A 21605-nucleotide genomic window follows, 5' to 3' on the forward strand; every position below is an offset into this window, starting at 1 on the left:
CACTTAGGAAGCAACACTGATTGACAATAAATTTCACATGCTGTTGTGCAAAATGGAATAGACAACAGGTGGAAATTATAGGCAATTAGCAAGACACCCCCAATAAAGGAGTGGTTCTGCAGGTGGTGACCACAAACCACTTCTCAGTTCCTATGCTTCCTGGCTGATGTTTTGGTCACTTTTGAATGTTGGCGGTGCTTTCACTCTAGTGGTAGCATGAGACGGAGTCTACAAACCCACACAAGTGGCTCAGGTAGTGGCAGCTCATCCAGGATGGCACATCAATGCGAGCTGTGGCAAGAAGGTTTGCTGTGTCTGTCAGCGTAGTGTCCAGAGCATGGAGGCGCTACCAGGAGACAGGCCAGTACATCAGGAGACGTGGAGGAGGCCGTAGGAGGGCAACAACCCAGCATCAAGACCACCACCTCCGCCTTTGTACAAGAAGGAGCAGGTGGACACTGCCAGAGCCTGCAAAATGACCTCCAGGCAGGCCACAAATGTGCATGTGTCTGCTCAAACGGTCAGAAAACAGACTCCATGAGGGGTGTATGAGGGCCCGACGTCCACAGGTGGGGGTTGTGCTTACAGCCCAACACCGTGCAGGACGTTTGGCATTTGCCAGAGAACACCAAGATTGGCAAATTCGGCACTGGCGCCCTGTGCTCTTCACAGATGAAAGCAGGTTCACACTGACCACATGTGACAGACGTGACAGTCTGGAGACGCCGTGGAGAACGTTCTGCTGCCTGCAACATCCTCCAGCATGACCGGTATGGCGGTGGGTCAGTCATGGTGTGGGGTGGTATTCTTTGGGGGCCGCAAAGCCCTCCATGGGCTCGCAGAGGTAGCCTGACTGCCATTAGGTACCGAGATGAGATCCTCAGACCCCTTGTGAGACCATATGCTGGTGCGGTTGGCCCTGGGTTCCTCCTAATGCAAGACCATGCTAGACCTCATGTGGCTGGAGTGTGTCAGCAGTTCCTGCAGAGGAAGCATTGATGCTATGGACTGGCCCGCCCGTTCCCCAGACCTGAATCCAATGAGCACATCTGGGACATCATGTCTCGCTCCATCCACCAACGCCAAGTTGCACCACAGACTGTCCAGGAGTTGGCGGATGCTTTAGTCCAGGTCTGGGAGGAGATCCCTCAGGAGACCATCCGCCACCTCATCAGGAGCATGCCCAGGCGTTGTAGAGAGGTCATACAGGCACGTGAAGGCCACACACACTACTGAGCCTCATTTTGACTTGTTTTAAGGACATTACATCAAAGTTGGATCAGCTTGTAGTGTGGTTTTCCACTTTAATTTTGAGTGTGACTCCAAATCCAGACCTCCATGGGTTGATAAATTTGATTTCCATTGATAATTTGTGTGATTTTGTTGTCAGCACATTCAACTATGTAAAGAAAAAAGTATTTAATAAGAATAGTTCATTCATTCAGATCTAGGATGTGTTATTTTAGTGTTCCCTTCATTTTTTTGAGCGGTGTATCTACTTCCCCAGATTCAGATGAAAGTGTGGATACCACTGTGTCCAGTATGAAGAAAGTTAGAGGTAGTTTCACGAGCCAATGCTAACTAGCATTAACACAATTAATTCCAGTCATTGCACTAATGCTAGTTAACAATTGAGCTAATGCTAGTTAGCAATTGCGCTAGTTAGCAACTTCCTAGTCCTAGCGCAATTATCCACGAGTTAATCTGACTCTGGTGAAGTAGATAAAAGGCATTGCCAAAATCCCAAGTACCCCTTTAACGGAGCTCCAAGTACCCCTTTAACGGAGCTCCAAGTACCCCTTTAACGGAGCTCCAAGTACCCCTTGAACGGAGCTCCAAGTACCCCTTTAACGGAGCTCCAAGTACCCCTTTAACGGAGCTCCAAGTACCCCTTTAACGGAGCTCCAAGTACCCCTTTAACTGAGCTTGGCATATCAATGAGAAATATCCTATCACAAGAAAGATAGTAAACAGACCTACATCCTCAATCTACATTTTACTTCAAAATAACTTGGGTTTTGTCATTAATTCAGGGTGTTGTGGTTTTTGCTGAGAATGCCAAGACATTTGATTAACAGGTTTTGTTTTGAATTACTCTTCCACCTCTGTAAATATAAATATATTTTTTTAATGGGAATGTTTTATTTTCAAATCCTTTGCACTTAAGAAATCATCGGACTGAGAAAACGCCTGATTAGATTTCAATCAGAGCCGTAACAGGCCTGGTTTATTATGCAGTTGGTACTTGGGGGGATTTTGAGACTACCCTCTCGCTGTCTGGACACACTCTGAATGCAAAGACAATCACGCCATCGTCGCTAAAGACTGAGCACCTCGGAGTTAAAAAGTTTTCTAGATCCAACTAAGCTTTTCAATAATTAGCCACATAAAAAAAGGGCCGGTCGGAATGCTTTGCTTGACGAATCCTTAAGCGAGGCTCAATAAGTATTATCATCAGTCTGACCGCAAGTCCCGACTGTGAAAAGTTTCCTTTAATCCCTGATCTGCTCATATTGATTTCTCCGCCAGACAAACAAGTAGAGAGTTTCTATGGGTGGACAAGTGAACACTGGGCCTTGGAGGATATCCTGGGTTTGTGTAGGAATGTGGCAGTGCTGTTGCTAAATGTGCCAATGAGTAATACTTTCAGTTCAGTTTTCAGACTGACAGAACTTTTACTTATCATGTGACTATCGCTAACTTGCATGACAAAGGATATGCTTGTGGCTATTGTTCCATACCTGAGCCTGCAACTTCAATGCCTACAGAGATGTGTCAAACAAGCCCATTCTCCAAGTGACTCAAAGCCTAGATAACTTCCAGGGCCACTGATTTGAATGACAGAGTCACAGAGGGCATACAGCCATATGGAGGAGTGACAAATGATGTGATACTGTTTTTGCAGTGGACAAGGGCACACAACAGCAGGCAGCATTGCATTGAAACGGGCCCGTAACTAGAGCAATAAGTTGCTGCCTCTGGCAGTAAATAACATTCAGCGTGTCTGCTTTGCAATGCGGAATACAATCAGAACCACCTGCCATAGAGGAGATGGCCTCCTAAAACGGGGCTGTACCCGTCAAGTGGACCGGTTTCGTATTAGAGAAGAGCATCAACATAATGCAGACTGTAAATTTTGATGGGTTTGCTTCTCCCCAGCGAGTGCTTTGGGTGTAATCCACAAGAGCCACCTGCTAGGCTGACAGTTGGTGCCCATTATTCCAGTCCAGAGGGTAAGCTAAACTCACTCCCGGCAGCCTGTTGAAGCCTGCTCCAAAAACACACTGCCAGATTAGATGTTTTTCTGTTCCAAGATTTGGGCTATCAAAGTTTCCCCAAAGTCAAAAGCTTACAACGATGTTTGTAAAGTGGTAAATTGCTGTTCAATTTAAATGACTACTTGTCTGAATCCCAAGGTCAGCTACCAATCTGCTGTCTAAATCAGATGGCTGGATGACATCATATGGTCCGAAATTAATAAGCCTAATTGCAAGTGCATCCTAACCTAATAATTTAGCATTTTCCTTCTGTAGACTTAACTAATTTATTCTTTACTACTCAGCTTTTACTATATTGGATTACAAATATTGGATCACTAAAGACCATCAAAATATTTGGTACTCAGTCCTATAACTACCTTAAAAATACATTTGCTTGAAATAAATGACAGGAAATAACTGTTTCAATAATTATAACAGAAGTTGGCTGACACGGCACACAACATTTGATCTCAACTGAGTGAGTCCGCCACACTGCAAGCAATTTATCCCTTCAACCTTACACCCCCTGGAAGCAAAGGCCTTCTGGCCCAAGATTCGATTCTACATTGGATTAGTAGACCTACTTTGCAACACGAGGCTCCTCCTACCTGTTGTGGTGGTGTTGAAGAACCTGGCTGTGTCCTCTGTGACCCTCAATTGGCTTCTGTCACTACCCATGCTAGAGGTAGCTTTACTGGGAACAAGGCTGCTCTGCTGGCTGCTCCTGGACTCCAGGCAGATTCCTGGCCTCCCTGCCTGAGGCGGCTCTGCTGATGCCGGCTTGGCTGGGGAGGCTTTGGCGTGTGGGAAGCGAGAGGTGACCGTCTTAGACTCATCATCGCTGTCAAAGCCAAAGGGGTCCTCAGAGATCTCGTCTGAGAGTTTGGGCCTCTTGGGCTGCTCTGCCACCTCACTCCTCTGGCCGGGGCGCTTGGAGCTCACCTTGGCCTTGTATGTCGTCTCGCCCCATTTGGTGCTGAGCGTGGCTCTCTTGTTGGACAGGACCTCGTCAAACTTGGATGATGATCCATCGCCGCCCTTACGGCTGTAGGTTTTACCAAATCTCGATGTCATTGTGGCATCTGTTTCATATTCCCTGGGACGGACAAAAAATATAAAATGCATTAGTTGCTGTCATCATAGGCCATTTCTCATCAACGCAATCACAATATTGTGGTTGAAATGTACTTCTACTGTAATGTTTTGATTTTAGATGTAATAAATCTGAATTATTGGCGATTCAGTTCATCAGCACCCAAATGTCATTCGGAAGTTGTCATTTCACCACTACGTTATTGTAATGTTAGTGCAGTGCAGTTCCCAAACTAGGGGTCAGGACCCCAAGCAGCATACTACCCTACATCCCACTGCTTGCTTGCCTCAAGCTAAGCAGGGTTGGTCCTGGTCGGTCCTTGGATGGGAGATCAGATGCTGCTAGAAGTGGTGTTGGAGGGCTAGTAGGATGCACGCTTTCCTCCTGTCTAAAACAAATATCCTAATGCTCCAAGGCAGAGATTGGGGACATTGCCCTGTGTAGGGTGCACTCTTTCAGACGGGACGTTAAACGTGTGTCCTGACTGTGGTCACTGAAGTGCCCATTGAACTTATGGTAAGAGTAGGGGTGTTAACCCCGGTGTCCTGGCTAAATTCCCAATCTGTCCACCTAATCATCCCCAGCTTCCAATTGTCTCATTCATCTTCAAATGGGCATAGAATACAACCTTTTAGTGTCAACTAAGGACCACTTACACTTCATGTCATTGTGATGAGACAGCCTGCGGGACCTAAAAGTGTGTGAATATTAACACACAGCTTTAACTAGGGAATCAAATGTTTCCATGTGAGGTATGCTGCATTTTCTAGTTGAAATATGTAGTTGTGCAGTAAAAGTTAGGGAACCCTTGCGTTAGTGGGATCTTTATTATCAGCTTGAGTAAACTGAGACTACTGCCGCGTTAGCATACTAACCGGAACTAGAAAACTCGGAAATGTCCGACTTTCTGAATCGTTGAACGCGGCACGTGTATGACTACAACCAGTTAACAAGTCGCAGTTTCCTCTTTCCGATTGGCACTTTAATGCAGCATCAATTGCTCTGGATGTGGCTAACGCAATGTGTGTACAACTAGCTAACAATACACCACAATTAGCTTTGCCATTATACAGTTAGCTAGCTAAATCAATCAGCTGGCGTTATGGGGGGAGGGGAAATGGTGTCTAACAGCAGTACATAGAAGCAAAGTTTAGGTAATCTAACTCGCCTCGATAATATCATGATATTGACCTAGGGAGTTATAGTATTAATTCAGTGTTGATACCAAAACAGACCCATATGGCGAGCTAGCTAGTTGCGACGTTAGCTAGCTAACTAACTTAGCCATTAACGTCGTGTGACAGTGCGCTGGCTAGCTACCGTTAGCTAAATAACGCCAACGCCATCTGCAAAAAGTTAAACGTCCTGTGCATTGTTCATTAATATAATAATAGTTGGCTAACACGAACATAATTTAGTCATCACATTATCGTCGTGGCTAGAAAGTGAGCAAAAAACAATTTAGTTAGCTAGGTAAGTCTAGTAACGAAATAGCTACTTGGCTAGTTAGCTATCAGGTTAGTATCAACAGACTTAACATGATTAACGAACATCCACTTTTCACATTGATTTGAATGTTTAAAGTAGTTTGAAAATCACTGTATATTTCATAAAATGTAAGTGAATACAACCATACAACAGCCTCACTTACTAGGTGCGCGAAAAGACCGAACCACTCAACAACACTCCGAAGGCGTCCGCTTCCCGCAGCAGATTGGGCCTCCCTTACAATATAAACAAGGCTAAATTGCCTGTAGTAATGACAGATAGAGGACAGTCAACGACTACACAAAGTCCTGTGTTTTCTGTGTAACAAAGTTATTTTGATAAAGTTGGTTTTACGTCTGATATATTCCTTTTTTGAAGCTATATCAAACTCAATTGTCTCCTCTTGTGTTACACCGAATGCTTGTATTCGGGTTCCCCCTCCCTTTCGCTTCCAACCGCACTGTCACCTAGCCGCTAGTACGCTGTGGTCCAATCAGGAAGCTACATCTTTGGATGTGACAGTGAACTAGCGCTGCGAAGCAGTATTCTTCGTTGTGATTGGTTCAAAAGCCGACAAGACCAAACACCTTCGCATTTCATTGGACTGTTGGTGAGAGGCGTCCTCTTTGGGGGGTGTCGAAGCTGTTCATATATAGCTCATTCAGTGGTTGAAGCTCCTGGAATGTAATAAATGTGCAAACTGAAGGCAAATTGTGTGCTGAAATGAATAATAAATCAATCAATCAAATTGCATTTATATGGTACGTTTGACTAGGTGCTGGCCAATATCCCAAAGGAACAATTAGCCTACAGTGACAAGAAAAACAAAAGTTGAAGACCCTATCAATTGCCAAAATTGGCCCAAACGCAACAATTTCATTGATTTTACTGAGTTAAAGTTCAGTAGAGGAAATCAGTAAATTGAAATAAATAATTTAGGCCCAAATCTATGGATTTCACATGACTGGGAATACAGATATACCTCAGTTGGTCACAGATACCAAAAAAAAATGGGCCTCACAATGGGCCTCAGGATCTCATCATGGTATTTTTGTGCATTCAAATTACTATCGATAAAATGCAATTGTGTTCGTTGTCCATAGCTAATGGCTGCCCATACCATAACCCCACCACCACCATGGTGCACTCTGTTCAAAATGTTGACATCCGCAAACTGCTCACCCACACAACGCCATACATGTGGTCTGCAGTTGTGAAGCTGGTTTGGACATACTGCCAAATTCTCTAAAACAACGTGGTAGAGAAATTAACATYCAATTCTCTGACAAAAGCTCTGGTGGACATTCCTGCAGTCAGCATGCCAATTGCAAGCTCCCTCAAAACTTGAGACATCTGTAAGTGCTGTTATTGTAAAGTGTAAACGTCTAGGAGCAACAACAGCTCAGCCGCGAAGTGGTAGTCCACACAAGCTCACAGAACGAGATGATAGAGTGCCTCTACATCTGCATTGCTTGCTGTTTGGGGTTTTAGGCTGGGTTTCTGTATAGCACTTTGTGACATCGGCTGATGTAAAAATGGCTTTATAAATCTGTGGCATTGTGTTGTGTGAAAAAACTGCTAATTTTCAAGTGCCTTTTATTGGCTCCAGCAGAAGATGCACCTGTGTAATGATTATGCTGTTTATTCAGCTTCTTGATATGTTACACCTCTCAGGTGGATGGATTCTCTTGGCAAAGGAGAAAAGTGACAGAAAAAAATATTTTGGTGCAAATTAAACATTTCTGGAATCTTTTATTTCAGCTCATGTTTACATGTTGCATTTGTATTTTTGCTCAGTGTAAAATGAAAGCCACTGGGTTTGTTTGAGTGGTAAGGTGAAAGCAAACGACTGTAGATGAAAGTCGGGGGAGGTGCATCTGCAACAGGCGAAAGTTGGACACTAATGTAGTTTTCCAACAGCAAGGCTTAGATCAACATGGCAGTATTGCCATTGTTCATACAAGTTGTTCTTAATAATGTCTAATTAAAAATGTCTCCAACCCGCATATCACACACTCATGAACTGAAATCATATGTGTGTTCATTGTACAATCAACTACTGGGAGAGACACTCAAATATTACATTCATTTGTATATAGGCTTTTAACTGTATGAATTATGTAGGTTCCTGTGTCAGTCATGTCTATGGTGACATTCGATTGGGTCAAACAAAAACACCCTAACGATTGATTAACAATAGAGCCTCTGACAATGCAAGCAAGGCTGCAGGCGGGAGTTGGTGAAAAGCAACTGCAGAAACTTGGGAGTCGACTGCATTCAAAACTTGATGACCTTTGATCACATAATTTCTGTAAAGTTCATGCAGTTGTCATGTAGGCGCAAGTCAGACAATTTTTATCCCCATAATGCAACACACGTTGAAAGGCGGTGACCATCAACTTGACTAACGTGATATGCACGAATGTGCTCAAAATAGGGAAGACCATAGCCCAAGACCCCTAGAGGGCGGCGTTCTTCCTGATGTGGTATACAGCCCCACAGTGGAGGTGTCATAATACGCATAAAACCTAGCAGTCAAACAGGGAAATAATTCCAATTGTTTTTCCACCATTCATTTTTCCCATAGGGAAAGACTTAAAGACTTAAAATAAGGGCTGTGTTTCGTGTAGGCTTACCCTGGCGTGATGTGTTGATAACCATTTTTACTTTCACCTCCAAAACACATAAATTCCCCTTACCTCAATGTTTTGTCATGCTGACATGAATTGACTAGGTGGATGAGTTCTTACAAATAATTCACAAATGTTAAAGCTTCAAAATTCTACACAGCCCCACTTACGATTGGGAATAATTAGCACTGTGACAACCAACCCTTAAGACAACCAAGCTGGTCCCCCCTAGCCTGAGCATCTGTTAGTGTGCACAATGGATCCTCACTATCATCTGAGATTCATCTGGGATTAATGCGCTCCCGGCGACCAGTTCATACATAAAGCGCCCTCCATTCAGGCTGCAAAAGGCGTTGATTTTCTCCTTAACTCAATTTGATGGCTTGTCAGGGGGAAATCAATTGGGGAAATATGCGTACTGTCTTAATAGAACACAATTTTCCACCACCATTTTGGGATTTTCTGACAATTTACAGATGTTGCACACCGCATGAGAATGTTGTTTACCCCTTGCTGAATGTGGTGGGCACCATCAGGAAGTAGCATTAGCCCCCCTAGCACAGTGGTGGAAAATAGTGTTTTATTAAGACAGTACCCATATTTTCCACTTTTATTTTCCACTGACAAGCCATTAAATCGAGATAATAAACCAACGCCTTCGCAGCCTTCCTTCTTCTTCTTCTTCTTCATCTTTTTCTATGAGGTTTAACAGCGGTTAGCATCCAATTTGTTGCATTACCGCCACCTACTAGACTGGAGCACAACTCCCTTATATTTTGCTTGAAAAATAAAAATGTACAAAATAAATACCCTACCATCTAACACTACACTCAAAATTAATATTAAATTAAATTAACAAAACAAATTAACACTACTCCACTAATTAAACGTTTTTATTCCTACCTCATGTCATCATCCTGAAAGGATGGGACATCACCACTTAACACACCCTGTAACTCTTCTGATGTCAAGTCTCGCACACCCAAATACCTCTCTGCAGCTGCCACCACAACCTCAATTTTCTGGGACTTACGTTCCATCCCTGCAGTACAGTTGATAACCATTGCTATAAAAGCTAAAAATCCAATCTTACTGAAACTTATATCACTTTTTGGCCTATCCCTCTATACTGGTATATCTCTACTACTCTCACCACTCCTCCCACTTAACCCATCTTCCTCTACTTTCTTCACTGCCTCAGCATATGACAACTTCTGCACTACTCAACCTGCCTCTCTCACATGGGACATTTCTGATCCCCAGCTCCATGGGCACCCCTACAATTAACACATTCCACTACTTTCCCCAATACTACACATTCCTTTGTCTCATGCCCTTCTGCACACTTTTCACACCTTGGACCCTCCCTCGTACACACTGCTGCCATAGGCCCATAAGCTTGACACCTGTAACATCGTCATGTATTCAGCACATACGCTCGTACAGGATAACTTATATATCCTAACTTCACTTTGTCGGGCAAAGACAACTTCAAAACTCAAAAGAACAGACAATGACTCTTCTGTTTCCCTACTCTCGCCACCCTGTTTGCCTCACATCAAACGACGAGCATCACATACACAGGGAATCTTTCACCTCAGCTGGTCAACTTTTAAATTTACTGCAACCCCAGTTATCACTCCTTCCATTGGTGCCCTTTTCTTGAGAGCGAAACAATTCACTTTTCTTGCCCCCATTTGTTTTACTCCGAGTGCCTTCTCCCTCTGACCAACAGAAACACAAACAATTATCACTAGACCACTTCTGGTTACCCTCCGATTCCACATTACCCAACTCTGTTTTCACCCACCGTGAAACCACAAATGGATCAGCCAAAAGGCAAGAGTCCACTTTTTCCATAAACTTCACTCCTACTGTCACAGACTCATCTTTTTCCTGACACTCTGTGCATACCTCGGTCTCCGATAACTTCACCACACCTACCACTTCCAATACTTCACCCTCATTCACTTCCATTTCTCCTCCTGTCTTCAGCTCCCTCTGCTTACACTTTCTACCATTCTTCTTTAATAAACCATCTCCATTTTTCCCACCATTTCTATCTGACTCAAGCTCACCCTCTTCTTCCCTCTCTCTCTTAGACCTCCTCTCCCTCTCCTTTTCCCTCCATTCCTCCTCCGTTTTCCAAGTACACATCTCCTTATGATAATACTGCACTACTCCTGACAACCATCTTGTTCTTGCTTTCTCTAGGGACTCCATTTCCCTTTGCGGCCTGAATGGAGGATGCTTTATGTAGGAATCTGTCCCCGGGGGACACAAGTGTATTACCGGCTTGGCTGACTGCGTTCACACCTAGTGGAAATACCAAAGACAGTACAGTATGAAGGCAGAAACTGCTTCTCCAATAGAAATCCCAGATCACGCTTGTAGGTGATGTCATGGTGACGTTGACTAGCTGAGCTCATGCGCAGAAACATGTCATCGGGTTTAACGGTTGTCTCGCACCAAACTGCACATGTGCAGGCCTTCAAATCAAAGGCACACCTTCGATATACAATAAAGTTGTTTTTGACGAAAATGAAGACGTGTCAGTTTGCTACTTTCACGAGGTTGGAGTAATAACATGTTCAACTACTTAAGACATTGGCTCAAATCTAGGTTGTGCCTTTAGATTTAGAGAAAATTAACAACTAAGGAAGAATTTTTCACTTCTCTCATTGACTTCTTAAACCCCAAACCCCAACCTGGTCTGCTTGGTCTATTTCGCACCGTTCCCGGAAGTCTGACGATGTTGCACCTCTGGGTTTAGAAACTCTGTGGTAATAGCACACATAGAACAAGGAGGAAAATGTTTCACACGATGTATAAAGCTGAAGGATCAGGTTGGAATTCCACTCCCCACCAAATACGGCCTGCAGTGGGAGAGTATAGAGTGAGACGGAACTGGGCCGATATTCAGCAAATTTTCTCATCAATGAATCATTTGATCTCAACAGTTTTCTGTTCCCAAAACAATAATCTGTTTTGAACAGAGTGGACAAAATTTTGCAGACTTGACCATTAGCCAAAGTTTCTAAAAAGGGGTTTTGTTTAGAAGGAGTGCAAGGGCGAATTGGGTAATTGCACATGAGCACTTCACATAATAGGTGTTCCCTAACGGAAATATGCAAATACATGCTAGAACGCACCAATAGGATCTTGCTAGCTCGTGCTTGTCTCTGCCCACCTCCTTGCTTGTTCTGCCCACTAAGCTTAATTTGCTCCAATTGGAAAGGACAGGCTGTGGTGTATCTTGGGATAGTTATACAATTATTAGAGTATAACAGTATGAGTCATACGTGTGCTGTTGTAACTACTCAAGGGATATGTTCTGTGTTGGACTGTGCTTTTTTCCACATTTTGTTACGTTACAACCTTATTATAAAATGTATTAAATCGTTTTTTCCCCCTCATCAATCTACACACAGTACCCCATAATAACACACCAAAAACAGGTTTTTAGAAATGTTTGCAAATTTATAAAAAAACAACAACTCAAATATCACATTTACATAAGTATTCAGACCTTTTACTCAGTACTTTGTTGAAGCACCTTTGGCAGMGATTACAGCCTTGAGTCTTCTTGGGTATGACGCTACAAGCTTGGCACACCTGTATTTGGGGAGTTTCTCCCATTCTTCTCTGCAGATAATCTCAAGCTCTGTCAGGTTGGATGGGGAGCGTTGCTGCACAGCAATTTTCACGTCTCTCCAGAGATGTTCGATCGGGTTCAAGTCCATGCTCTGGCTGGGCCACTCAAAGGCATTCAGAGACTTGTCCCAAAGCAACTCCTGCCTTGTCTTGGCTGTGTGCTTAGGGTCGTTGTCCTGTTGGAAGGTGAACCTTCGCCCCAGTCTGAGGTCCTGAGCTCTCTGGAGCAGGTTTTCATTAAGGATCTCTCTGTACTTTGCTCCGTTCATCTTTTCCACGATCCTGACTAGTCTCCCAGTCCCTGCAGCTGAAAAACATCCCCACAGCACGATGCTGCCACCACCATGCTTCACCGTAGGGATGGTGCCAGGTTTCCTCCAGACGTGACACTTGGCATTCAGGCCAAAGAGTTCAATCTTGGTTTCATCAGACCAGAGAATCTTGTTTCTCATGGTCTGAGAGTCCTTTAGGTGGCTTTTGGCAAACTCCAAGTGGGCTGTCATCTGCCTTTTACTGAAGAGTGGCTTCCGTCTACCATAAAGCCATGATTGGTGGAGTGCTGCAGAGATGGTCCGACCACATTCTGTCCCCTATCAACACTTTTTAAACGTTTGTTGCCAGTGAGAATGAAATAAGAACATAGTCAAGAAGACTAGCTTGAGTGAGCCTCCACCATGTATATCTCACTAGGTCAGGATATTTAAGCCTCCATATATACACTAGTTCAAATATATCCATGATATTTGTGATTTCCTTAAGTCATAGTTTCTAGTGTGATTTCCTTTACGGTTCAGTCTTGTATTGCTTGTAGGTTTGATAAATTATTACTTCAATTTTCAAAGAAGCATGGAACATTATTATTTGGACAGTATAGATTAATGAGCCATATCTGTTTATGCTCCAATAACATACTTAAAACTTAAAATCTACTTTGCGGATCTGTTAGGACAATTTGCACATTCGGATCAAAATTATTATCAATCACCCCTTCCGAGTTTCTTTGCTCGTGGGAGAAGTATATTCCCCCCAGTTCTTTATCCACACAACTGGAAAGAATAGACATTATATTCTTTGTCTTTTAGCCAGGTAAATACTGATCCTCTTTTCTTATTATCTTCTAAGCCATTACAAATATAGCTGGCTATACTTATTTCACCATTAACCATAATGAGATACAAGTTTCAATTATTTTCATCATTATGTTTTTAAATTTACCATTACAATGTTCCATAGTAATTGAGTGTTCATATAGCTGTACCATGATATTAGCATTGCTACTAAGTAAAACTCCAATTGTCCTCCACTGTTCCACCTGCTAATCCACCTGCTATGTTTGAGACCAGGACCCATCCTTTGAAAAGAGCACACAGTGCCACCCACAGAACGGAAGCAGATCAACCGCCTCACCTCGATTTGTTTTATATATAGTTATCAAAACATATACTGTAAATATAAAATTATCTTAATTTCCACAATTCACAAATAATATGCGTAATAATGTAGGCAGTTCATGCGAAGGATTGTTACCTATACCCAGTATTGCCATTACAAAGACTACATTTTTGGCAAGCAATTACTATTTTAGCAAACATTTATTGTGATTCATCCTATATTGTCCCTAACATCATTACCCCATAGATATAATTGTTTCCTTATAGAGTTATCAAGGGTTGTCATTCCAATGTTTCTTTCCTATTCTGATTCGTTTATTTTTATTTCACCGACAGTGTTTGTTTTTTTGGACGCATAAATCACATGAATCACGGTGTGAGTCGTGTACAAAGGGGGAATGGTAAGTGCTTGTAATGGTAAGTGCTTGTAGAGAAGAATGGTACGCATCCAAATGTACCACGATCACTGCACAAACCTGTCCCCAATGTCTAATTTGTCAAGAACACAATGCAGGAAAGCAAGTACCAACCTCTTTGTCAAGCCTAACAGTCCCCGGGGGCCCTGCAAATTGATATTGCTCACATGCCTGCCTGTGGGGAGAAAAACATATACAGCACCAGTCAAATGTTTGACAACTACTCCAAATGGATTGAAGCCTTCCTCACATCAAATGAGAAAGCAAGGACTGTAGCTAAGTGCCCGTTGCAAGACATTGTTCCACGATTCGGTGTCCCACAAAGTTTAGATAGCGATAGGGGGACACATTCCACCTCGAAGATAATTAAATAAATGTGTGACCTGATTGTAACGATTCTCGTTGGTGGAAGGAGAGGAGGACCAAAATGCAGCGTGGTAAGTGTTCGTCATATTTTAATGAAAAAACTGAACACCACACAAAATAACAAATGAAGAGAACACGAAACAGTTCTGCCAGGTGAACAGACACTAAAAAGAAATTAAACACCCACAACCAAAATGGGGAAAACAGGCTACCTAAGTATGATTCTCAATCAGAGACAACGAACGACACCTGCCTCTGATTGAGAACCATACTGGGCCAAACACATAGAAATATAACAACATAGAAAAAATAACATAGACTACCCACCCCAACTCACGCSCTGACCAACCTAACACAAAGACATAAAAAAGGAACTAAGGTCAGAACGTGACACTGATGCAAGTTATGAGGAATTTGCAAGTACCGTTTCACCTTCAACGTTCTGGACATTGTAGAACGCTATAACTGCCTTCTGAAAAATAACCTGGCAAAAATATGTGCTCAAACAGGACTCACCTGGGTGGATGTGCTACCCATAGCCTTGTTTTCAATGCGTTCCACGCCAGTCTGGAAAACTGGACACAGTCCACATGAGGTGCTGATCACCCGTCCCATGAGGACCCCTGCATCACCACCAGCTGCAGTCCCGGATCTGCATCTGTCAGATGACACTATGATGAAGTACTGTATAGCTCTGACTAACTGTATTCGAGCTGTTCACTCACTGGTCTCTGCTGCCCAAACTCCCCCAGACGACCGTCCCCATCACGATCTCCAGCCTGGAGATTGGGTAGTGGTCAGAAGGCATGACAGAAGTAAATAACCTTTGAAACCCATGTGGAAAGGACCACATCAGATCGCCCTCATCACCCCAGCGGCGGTAAAGTGCTTAGGGAAAGAGACCTGGATCCACATTTCCCACTGTAACCATGTAGCAGAGCCAGAAGAAGACATTATTCTTTTTATTTTACTCCTACAACCAAGTAGGGAAACTCTGCTTACCCTGGGATTTGCAGCCATTGTGGTTGCGGCCATCTTCTGGATGGTAGCAGACTCCAAGCTAGTAGCCTCTCCCCATCCTCTCTGCTCCAACGAGGCCCGGCTTCCACAGGGGGAAGGCCAGAAGTAGACTACCCCGCTGACATGAACCTTGACCCGATGACCCCGCCGACCCGAAGAGAAGAAAAAGAGAACATGAACGTTATGGAGTTTTCCCCGAGTCAAACACTTTCTTACAATTAGCTAGTAATATCTCTGTACTACAGAATGTATCAGATTGTTGGGGTTGTGGATTGTTACCAGACAGTGCTGAGACTATGCCATTACTAGCGATACCCCTAGGTGCTTATGAAATATTGATGTGGACCAAAGCAGGTAACCTTACAAACAGAGAGCTTGATTGGGTGGAGGATAAGGTGTTTTATATGAGAATATTTGATTTTAATAGTCCCACCTCTCGGCCCAAGCAACCCATCACCCTGGCCTAATCTCCCCCAGGTTATTTGTGTTATATAGCAAATGGAACCGGTCTCCAGTTGGGGGAAAGTCATTGTAAGTATAACCTTTCTGTCTACAATAACGGAACCCTGCCCTTACTGTTGAGAAATGGAACATTCCACCCTAATATGTCACTGGGAATAGGTTAAAAACTGAAGGATGTCAGTGTGTATGCTACACCTACTTCCTCAGTAAATGGAACTATGTATGTGTGTGGGGGGAAAGTATACTATTATCTGCCTACGAATTGGTCAGGATCCTGCTATGATGCCTATGTTGTTCCTGCTGTGCRTGCTACCCCAGTCCCCAAAATCACCCTTTTCTCATTTGTATAGGAGAACCATTGTAGCTGGCCACGCAAAACAGGTTTTCTCTGCATTACTTCCAAATTATGGCATGACAACTGTGCTTGATTTCATTTGAGAACTAGCCAATGAAGTAGAAAGATTGGGTAATGTTACTGCCACTGATTTGAAAGCATTAACTGCTGAACTTGTAGCTACACGTACCATGGTCTTACAAAATAGATTGGCTTTGGATATTCTCCAAGTGGATAAGGGGGAGGCTTGTGCGGTGGTGGGAACAGAGTGTTGTATTTACATCCCAGATTCCTCCATTGGGTTTGCTAAGTCTCTGGCAACTATCAGACAGGTGGTAGCTACTGTAAACGAGCGAGATAATGAGTGGGGTTGGGATCTGTTTGCATGGGTGAGAACTAGACTGGGGAACATTGGAACTCTCGTGTTGCAAGGTCTCCTAGGCCTGGTTGGAGTCCTTATGCTATCACTCTGCCTGTTCTCATGCCTGGTGACCTTGGTGAGGAGATTGTGTGAAACAGCAGTATCTCCTCCCAACCAGATGGTCATGACCACCGAAGTCAACTTGAATGACCTGACGGATCTCGCCACTGATTCACCCTTTATTGGCAATCCAAATTGCCCTATTGGAGATGATAGTGCCTACTGCCATCGAAATGACCCCAATCCCTACGAACCTCCCTTTTCCCTGGATTGTTATTATTAAATTACCTTTACGGAGTTTCATTCAGACCACCACTTTCTGTGTAAAATGCCAATTTCCCAGCAACCAGGTTTTTAGTTCTGTCTGACAGCTCAGATACTGTATGTCATGTATGATGATGCCTACGGTTTCCATGGCATCAAAAGTGGGAATTGTGGCGGCAGAATTTGGGGTGAGCTGTTGTAACTTCTCAAGGAATATGTTCTGTGTTGGACTGTGATCTTATGCCTTTCATAGACTCCTGGTATGTCTGCAACCTAACACGAGGCCATTGTGTTCCAGGAACTGTTGCTTCTATTGAAAGTGTGATTATATTATTACCTCCCACTATATAAGGGACATTTAATCATTTATTCTTGGAGTTCTTCCCTGTGAAATCAGAGGTGGATCTCCCCTGCAGCTGCTTGTATTAAGGATGTTTCTATTATATAATTAAATAGTCTCTGTCTTAATCTTTGGATCGAATTTTCCACAGCAATACGCATAAAACCTAGTTGTCAAACAGGGAAATGGTTCCAATCGTTTTTCCACTATTAATTTTTCCCATAGGGGATTGGTATTTTCTTTGATAAAGATGGAATCCGCAGTAGGGGGAAACCGTGCCACTGGCCACCCCACCACCATTGTTATTGTTTTTGTTGMGGAGCTGAGTAGCATCCCGCAGCACGGTAAAAACACAATGTGCTCTTCTATCGCGCATGCAACGATGTCCGGGGGGAATAACAGTGTTGGTTGGTTGCAGTCATTTTTTGTTGTTGTTGTAATATCGCAAACGGACGTGGCTGTTTCACCATTAAGGATTCCAGCTTTAATGTTGGAATTATTGAAGTATCCATGAACAATTATGTTTGTTGAAAAGAGGAAAGGGAGAGCTATATTTCAAACATATTTCTGAGTTCCTAGGTCAAGCTTATGTGGTAACTAGCATCTTAATTAGCATTGGGTAGTGTGGGGGCAAACATTGTGACAACCAACCCCAGAATGGGGCCGATTGTCACAAGTGGACGGAGTGTGTTTGATGGTTTATAAGTCCATGTTGGGATAAGACAAGAAGATAAAAAGGGTCCCCATTTCAACCCAATACCTTGGTCTTTCTCCTAATATTGAAACGAGTCCTGTAAGATATACTGGTGCTGAGAAATACACATGAGAGTAAAAAGTGTGACAACCAACCCTGGTCTCCCCTTCCATTCTGTAGGCTTGTTGAAAATGTCTTCACCTGTCCTAGAAAAGTCTAGGTCACCATCAAATAAGCGAACGTTTGAAGGCATAGTTTGATGGACCAGTTGCATGAAATGATGCCTCCGATCAGAACACGCTCACCAGATACCTCATATGAGCATCATTCCTCAGAAAAAAATGTAGTCAAAAAGCCAATGTAATTTTTTACTGTCTGGTTGATGGTCATGTGGGCGGGTACGTTTTCAACGTAAATATTTACTGTTGTAGGTTCCCTATGGAACGCTCTGACTAAACCCAACTCCACGATGTACTTACAGTACTTCATACACGAAATAAATATTTACTGTATTTACAATATTTGCTGTTGTAGAGTCCCATGCACCTTGCTGACTAAACTCTACACGATGTACTTCCGTTGATGTGAACGTGGAATTTAGTTTAATCAGCACTCAGCAACTTTCACCCGGCCCGATTTATAACAGTAGATGTTGGTTAACCTTTATTTTATCAGGGAGTCATACAGTAAAGATATTCTGTGATTTCGTAGCCTGTTCGATGTGGGAGACCTGGAGCTAAGAGGCTACATGTAGCCTACATATGAGATTATTGCCTACATCTGATGTGTGAAGTTTTATTGTATCCACATCCACTGGGTGTATCATGCATGTTAATGTAATTTGGTTTGAAATGTGAATTTGGGTATTTGTGCACTTCTATTCTGTTTGACTTGACGAAGATCCCGCTAGTTGGTAATTATGTTATTTTCAAATTAATTGATACACAGCGGGGATTGACTTGGACATAATATCTCTCACTCAATTAATTTCTGGACTGACTGGGGTTTTTGGGCACATAGATTGTGACTTTCAATTGAGAGTAAAATTAATTCACTGACATCTACTGGGAATGCTTTTTAATGTGGGGCCTAACGTATAGGAATAGATGTAATATATCTCGTACAGATTCACTTCTTAACGGCGAAGTGACAATTTTCGCCATAATTTTACTTCTGTGTAACGGATATTAGTCTAGACGTGGTCCCTATGATAATATGGCAGTACAGATCAATTCAATTTCAATGGTCAAGGAATCGGACCGTGCGTGCGTAATAATCACCTGCCACTTTTAGAACATCTTGATTCTCTGTCGAAGGAGAGATTTTGACCGTTTTTTGCCACCAGAGTCACACTTTCCAAACGGTCCTTTTTCTGTCTTTGGTGTGAGAGGGGATCCCGTATGGCGACGATGACGCATATATCGCCTATGAATAGAAGTGGATGCAGCTCGGGCAACTCTATTGGAAAAATCTTTGGAAACCCTCTATTTCATAGGGGTGTGACGTCTGGCTTTCAGCCCGTGTAAGTCAGAAGACATAAAAATACTTAACTCTGTGATTAACCGTTATTAACGACACGTTACTAAATACACATTCCCGATCTTGCTGTGCATAGATCAGTGTTGAAGGCTCCGGTCAAGGCATTCCGAGGCCATGTGTCCCTAGAGAGAATGGTGAGAGACATGTACAATTATACTCCCCAGTACTGATAGTTCGACATTTTTCTTTGACTTCTAGCAGGGTAGTTGAAGGACTAGAACAGAACCACGATTATTGCTGTGTCAAATTGGGTAGGTTAGAGATGCATCGTAAATGTCCTAATCCTGACAGGCAACCAATGATTTATAGAAATCAGTCTTTACCTGCGTTCCAATTGAGAGCTACATGAGCTGGTGCATGAAGGAACTATAGGGATAAGATGAGCATGAATGTGTACCAAACATTTCTATCTTAACCATATGGTCATGGTTATTTTTTCTATCTTATTTTATCATTTTGACTGGTTACTATTTGTGTCCAGCTGTCTGCCTCGTCACATGGCCGTCAAAGGACACAAGCAGGCCACACCAACCGCTGGCAGCTGCGCCACCCCCTTGGCAGTGATCTGCTGGGGCAAGCACAAGCTGAGAGAACTGAGAGAGCCATGAGAGTGGCCCTCAACACATCACTCAGGACCATAAGGACAGGTGTGTGTGTGTGTGTGTGTGTGTGTGTGTGTGTGTGTGTGTGTGTGTGTGTGTGTGTGTGTGTGTGTGTGTGTGTGTGTGTGTGTGTGTGTGTGTGTGTGTGTGTGTGTGTGTGTGTGTGTGTGTGTGTGTGTGTGTGTGTGTGTGTGTGTGTGTGTGTGTGTGTGTGTGTGTGTGTGTGTGTGTGTGTGTGTGACCTATGTGCTACAGTTTGACAGAAGTGTTTACATTCATTATCCTAAGATAAAGGTCTTGAAGGGTACAGTATTAAGATTAGTTGAGGTTGGCAGAGGGCCTTGGTTCTTCAAGAGGTACTCCTCTAATGTTACCACAGAGCTCTAAGCCAGCCGAAATCTGTACGTGGCATGCTGTGTCCACAGTGCCAAAGTCAGTGTGACCCAGCCAAGAGCCCTGCCTACCAGGAGGGGTGCTAGACCCGATTGATGCCAACCACGCCAACCTGGTGTTGAGAAACTGGCAAAGTTATGGGGAGATTGGCACCTGGAGAGATCTGACAGCAGCCGGTTTCCAACTAGACTGGCAGTGCCATCCCAGAGACAATTAGGCCTTTGACATCTTCCAGATACGCTGTGTGCATCTGTGAGAGCAGAGGAGAGTCACAGGGGAAAACAATCGCAGATAAACTAAACTATTATGAATACTTTGTGAAGGTTACATTGGGATGCAAAATGCCAAATCAAGTTGAACATGAGAGGTTTTTATTCAACACTGATCATTTGGGGGGCTTTTACAGTATCACAACAATTTCAATGCCTATCCATCATTGCACCTCCAAACTTAACGTGAAAGTCTGCCATTGTTACTGTCACAGAGTCGTACGTGTCTACTGTTGAGTCCAAACCCCCCTTGTGTATCACCCCTCTCCTCACCCCTCTCCTGTCTGTTTGTTTTCCAGCTGACTCTCCACAGCCCTGCACTCATGATGAGCCCCCCCTGCCACGGCTTACCCTCCTAGCGAGCACCAGCCTGCCCAGAAGCCCCAGACGCTGGTACGCTGCCAGGCCCGCAAGGGCACACACTGACAACCATAGAGAAGGAGAGACAGAGGGAGGACAGTTGATCAGACATTTGGGGCCTGCTGCCAGCCGCATGCAACCAGTATGGAGCAGGCTGCATGCCACATTGGAACATGATTATCTTTCATTTGGTCTGCTTTTGTGTGGAGCACAATGGCCACCATAAAGGGGGCAGACCCACCTGTAGAGTTGGTGAGATGGTCACGCTGGGAGCGTTTGGGCTGGACGGGAGGGGTGACTTCTGATGGGGACAAAATGGTTGTGTTCTGAAGGGCTCACCTTGTGTTAGTTCGCTTTTTCAAGTTGCTGACAAGAGTTAGATGATTTTCCATGAGATAGGTGTTTACCATTTGAGTTTTTGATTTGTGTGCTTATGATGATGTGTTTTTGTGTGTATTTGTTATGTAGTGTGCCAGGTCATCCCAGCAAGGCTACACCAGAGGACCTGTTCTACCTCTTGTCCCGCAGTGTTGTCCATTACAACCAACCAGGTTTTTCTTCACCTGTCCGTCTTTTTCTCTCTCTCTCTGTGTCTCTCTGTGTCTCTCT

The 21605-nt window shown here is 43.5% G+C and overlaps 2 protein-coding genes across 2 annotated transcripts in view; one reads left to right on the top strand and one right to left on the bottom strand.

The window, feature by feature from the left end:
• waplb (WAPL cohesin release factor b) overlaps positions 1–6305 on the bottom strand; it is a 54875-nt gene extending 48570 nt beyond the window's left edge. The window contains exons 1-2 of the mRNA XM_024007033.2: positions 6005–6305; positions 3869–4356 (exon numbers count right to left, since the gene is read on the bottom strand). Coding sequence (XP_023862801.1) covers positions 3869–4334 — 466 coding nt within the window. The 5' untranslated portion in view covers positions 4335–4356; positions 6005–6305. The remainder of the gene's footprint in view (positions 1–3868; positions 4357–6004) is intronic.
• Positions 1–21605, top strand: part of btbd16 (BTB (POZ) domain containing 16) — a 53779-nt gene that overhangs the window by 17936 nt on the left and 14238 nt on the right. The window contains exons 2-4 of the mRNA XM_024007034.2: positions 19854–20019; positions 20936–21029; positions 21465–21547. Of these exons, the coding sequence (XP_023862802.1) occupies positions 19977–20019; positions 20936–21029; positions 21465–21547 (220 nt within the window). The 5' untranslated portion in view covers positions 19854–19976. The remainder of the gene's footprint in view (positions 1–19853; positions 20020–20935; positions 21030–21464; positions 21548–21605) is intronic.

The sequence above is a fragment of the Salvelinus sp. IW2-2015 genome, linkage group LG18, assembly GCF_002910315.2.
Source record: "Salvelinus sp. IW2-2015 linkage group LG18, ASM291031v2, whole genome shotgun sequence".
Lineage (NCBI taxonomy): Eukaryota > Metazoa > Chordata > Actinopteri > Salmoniformes > Salmonidae > Salvelinus > Salvelinus sp. IW2-2015.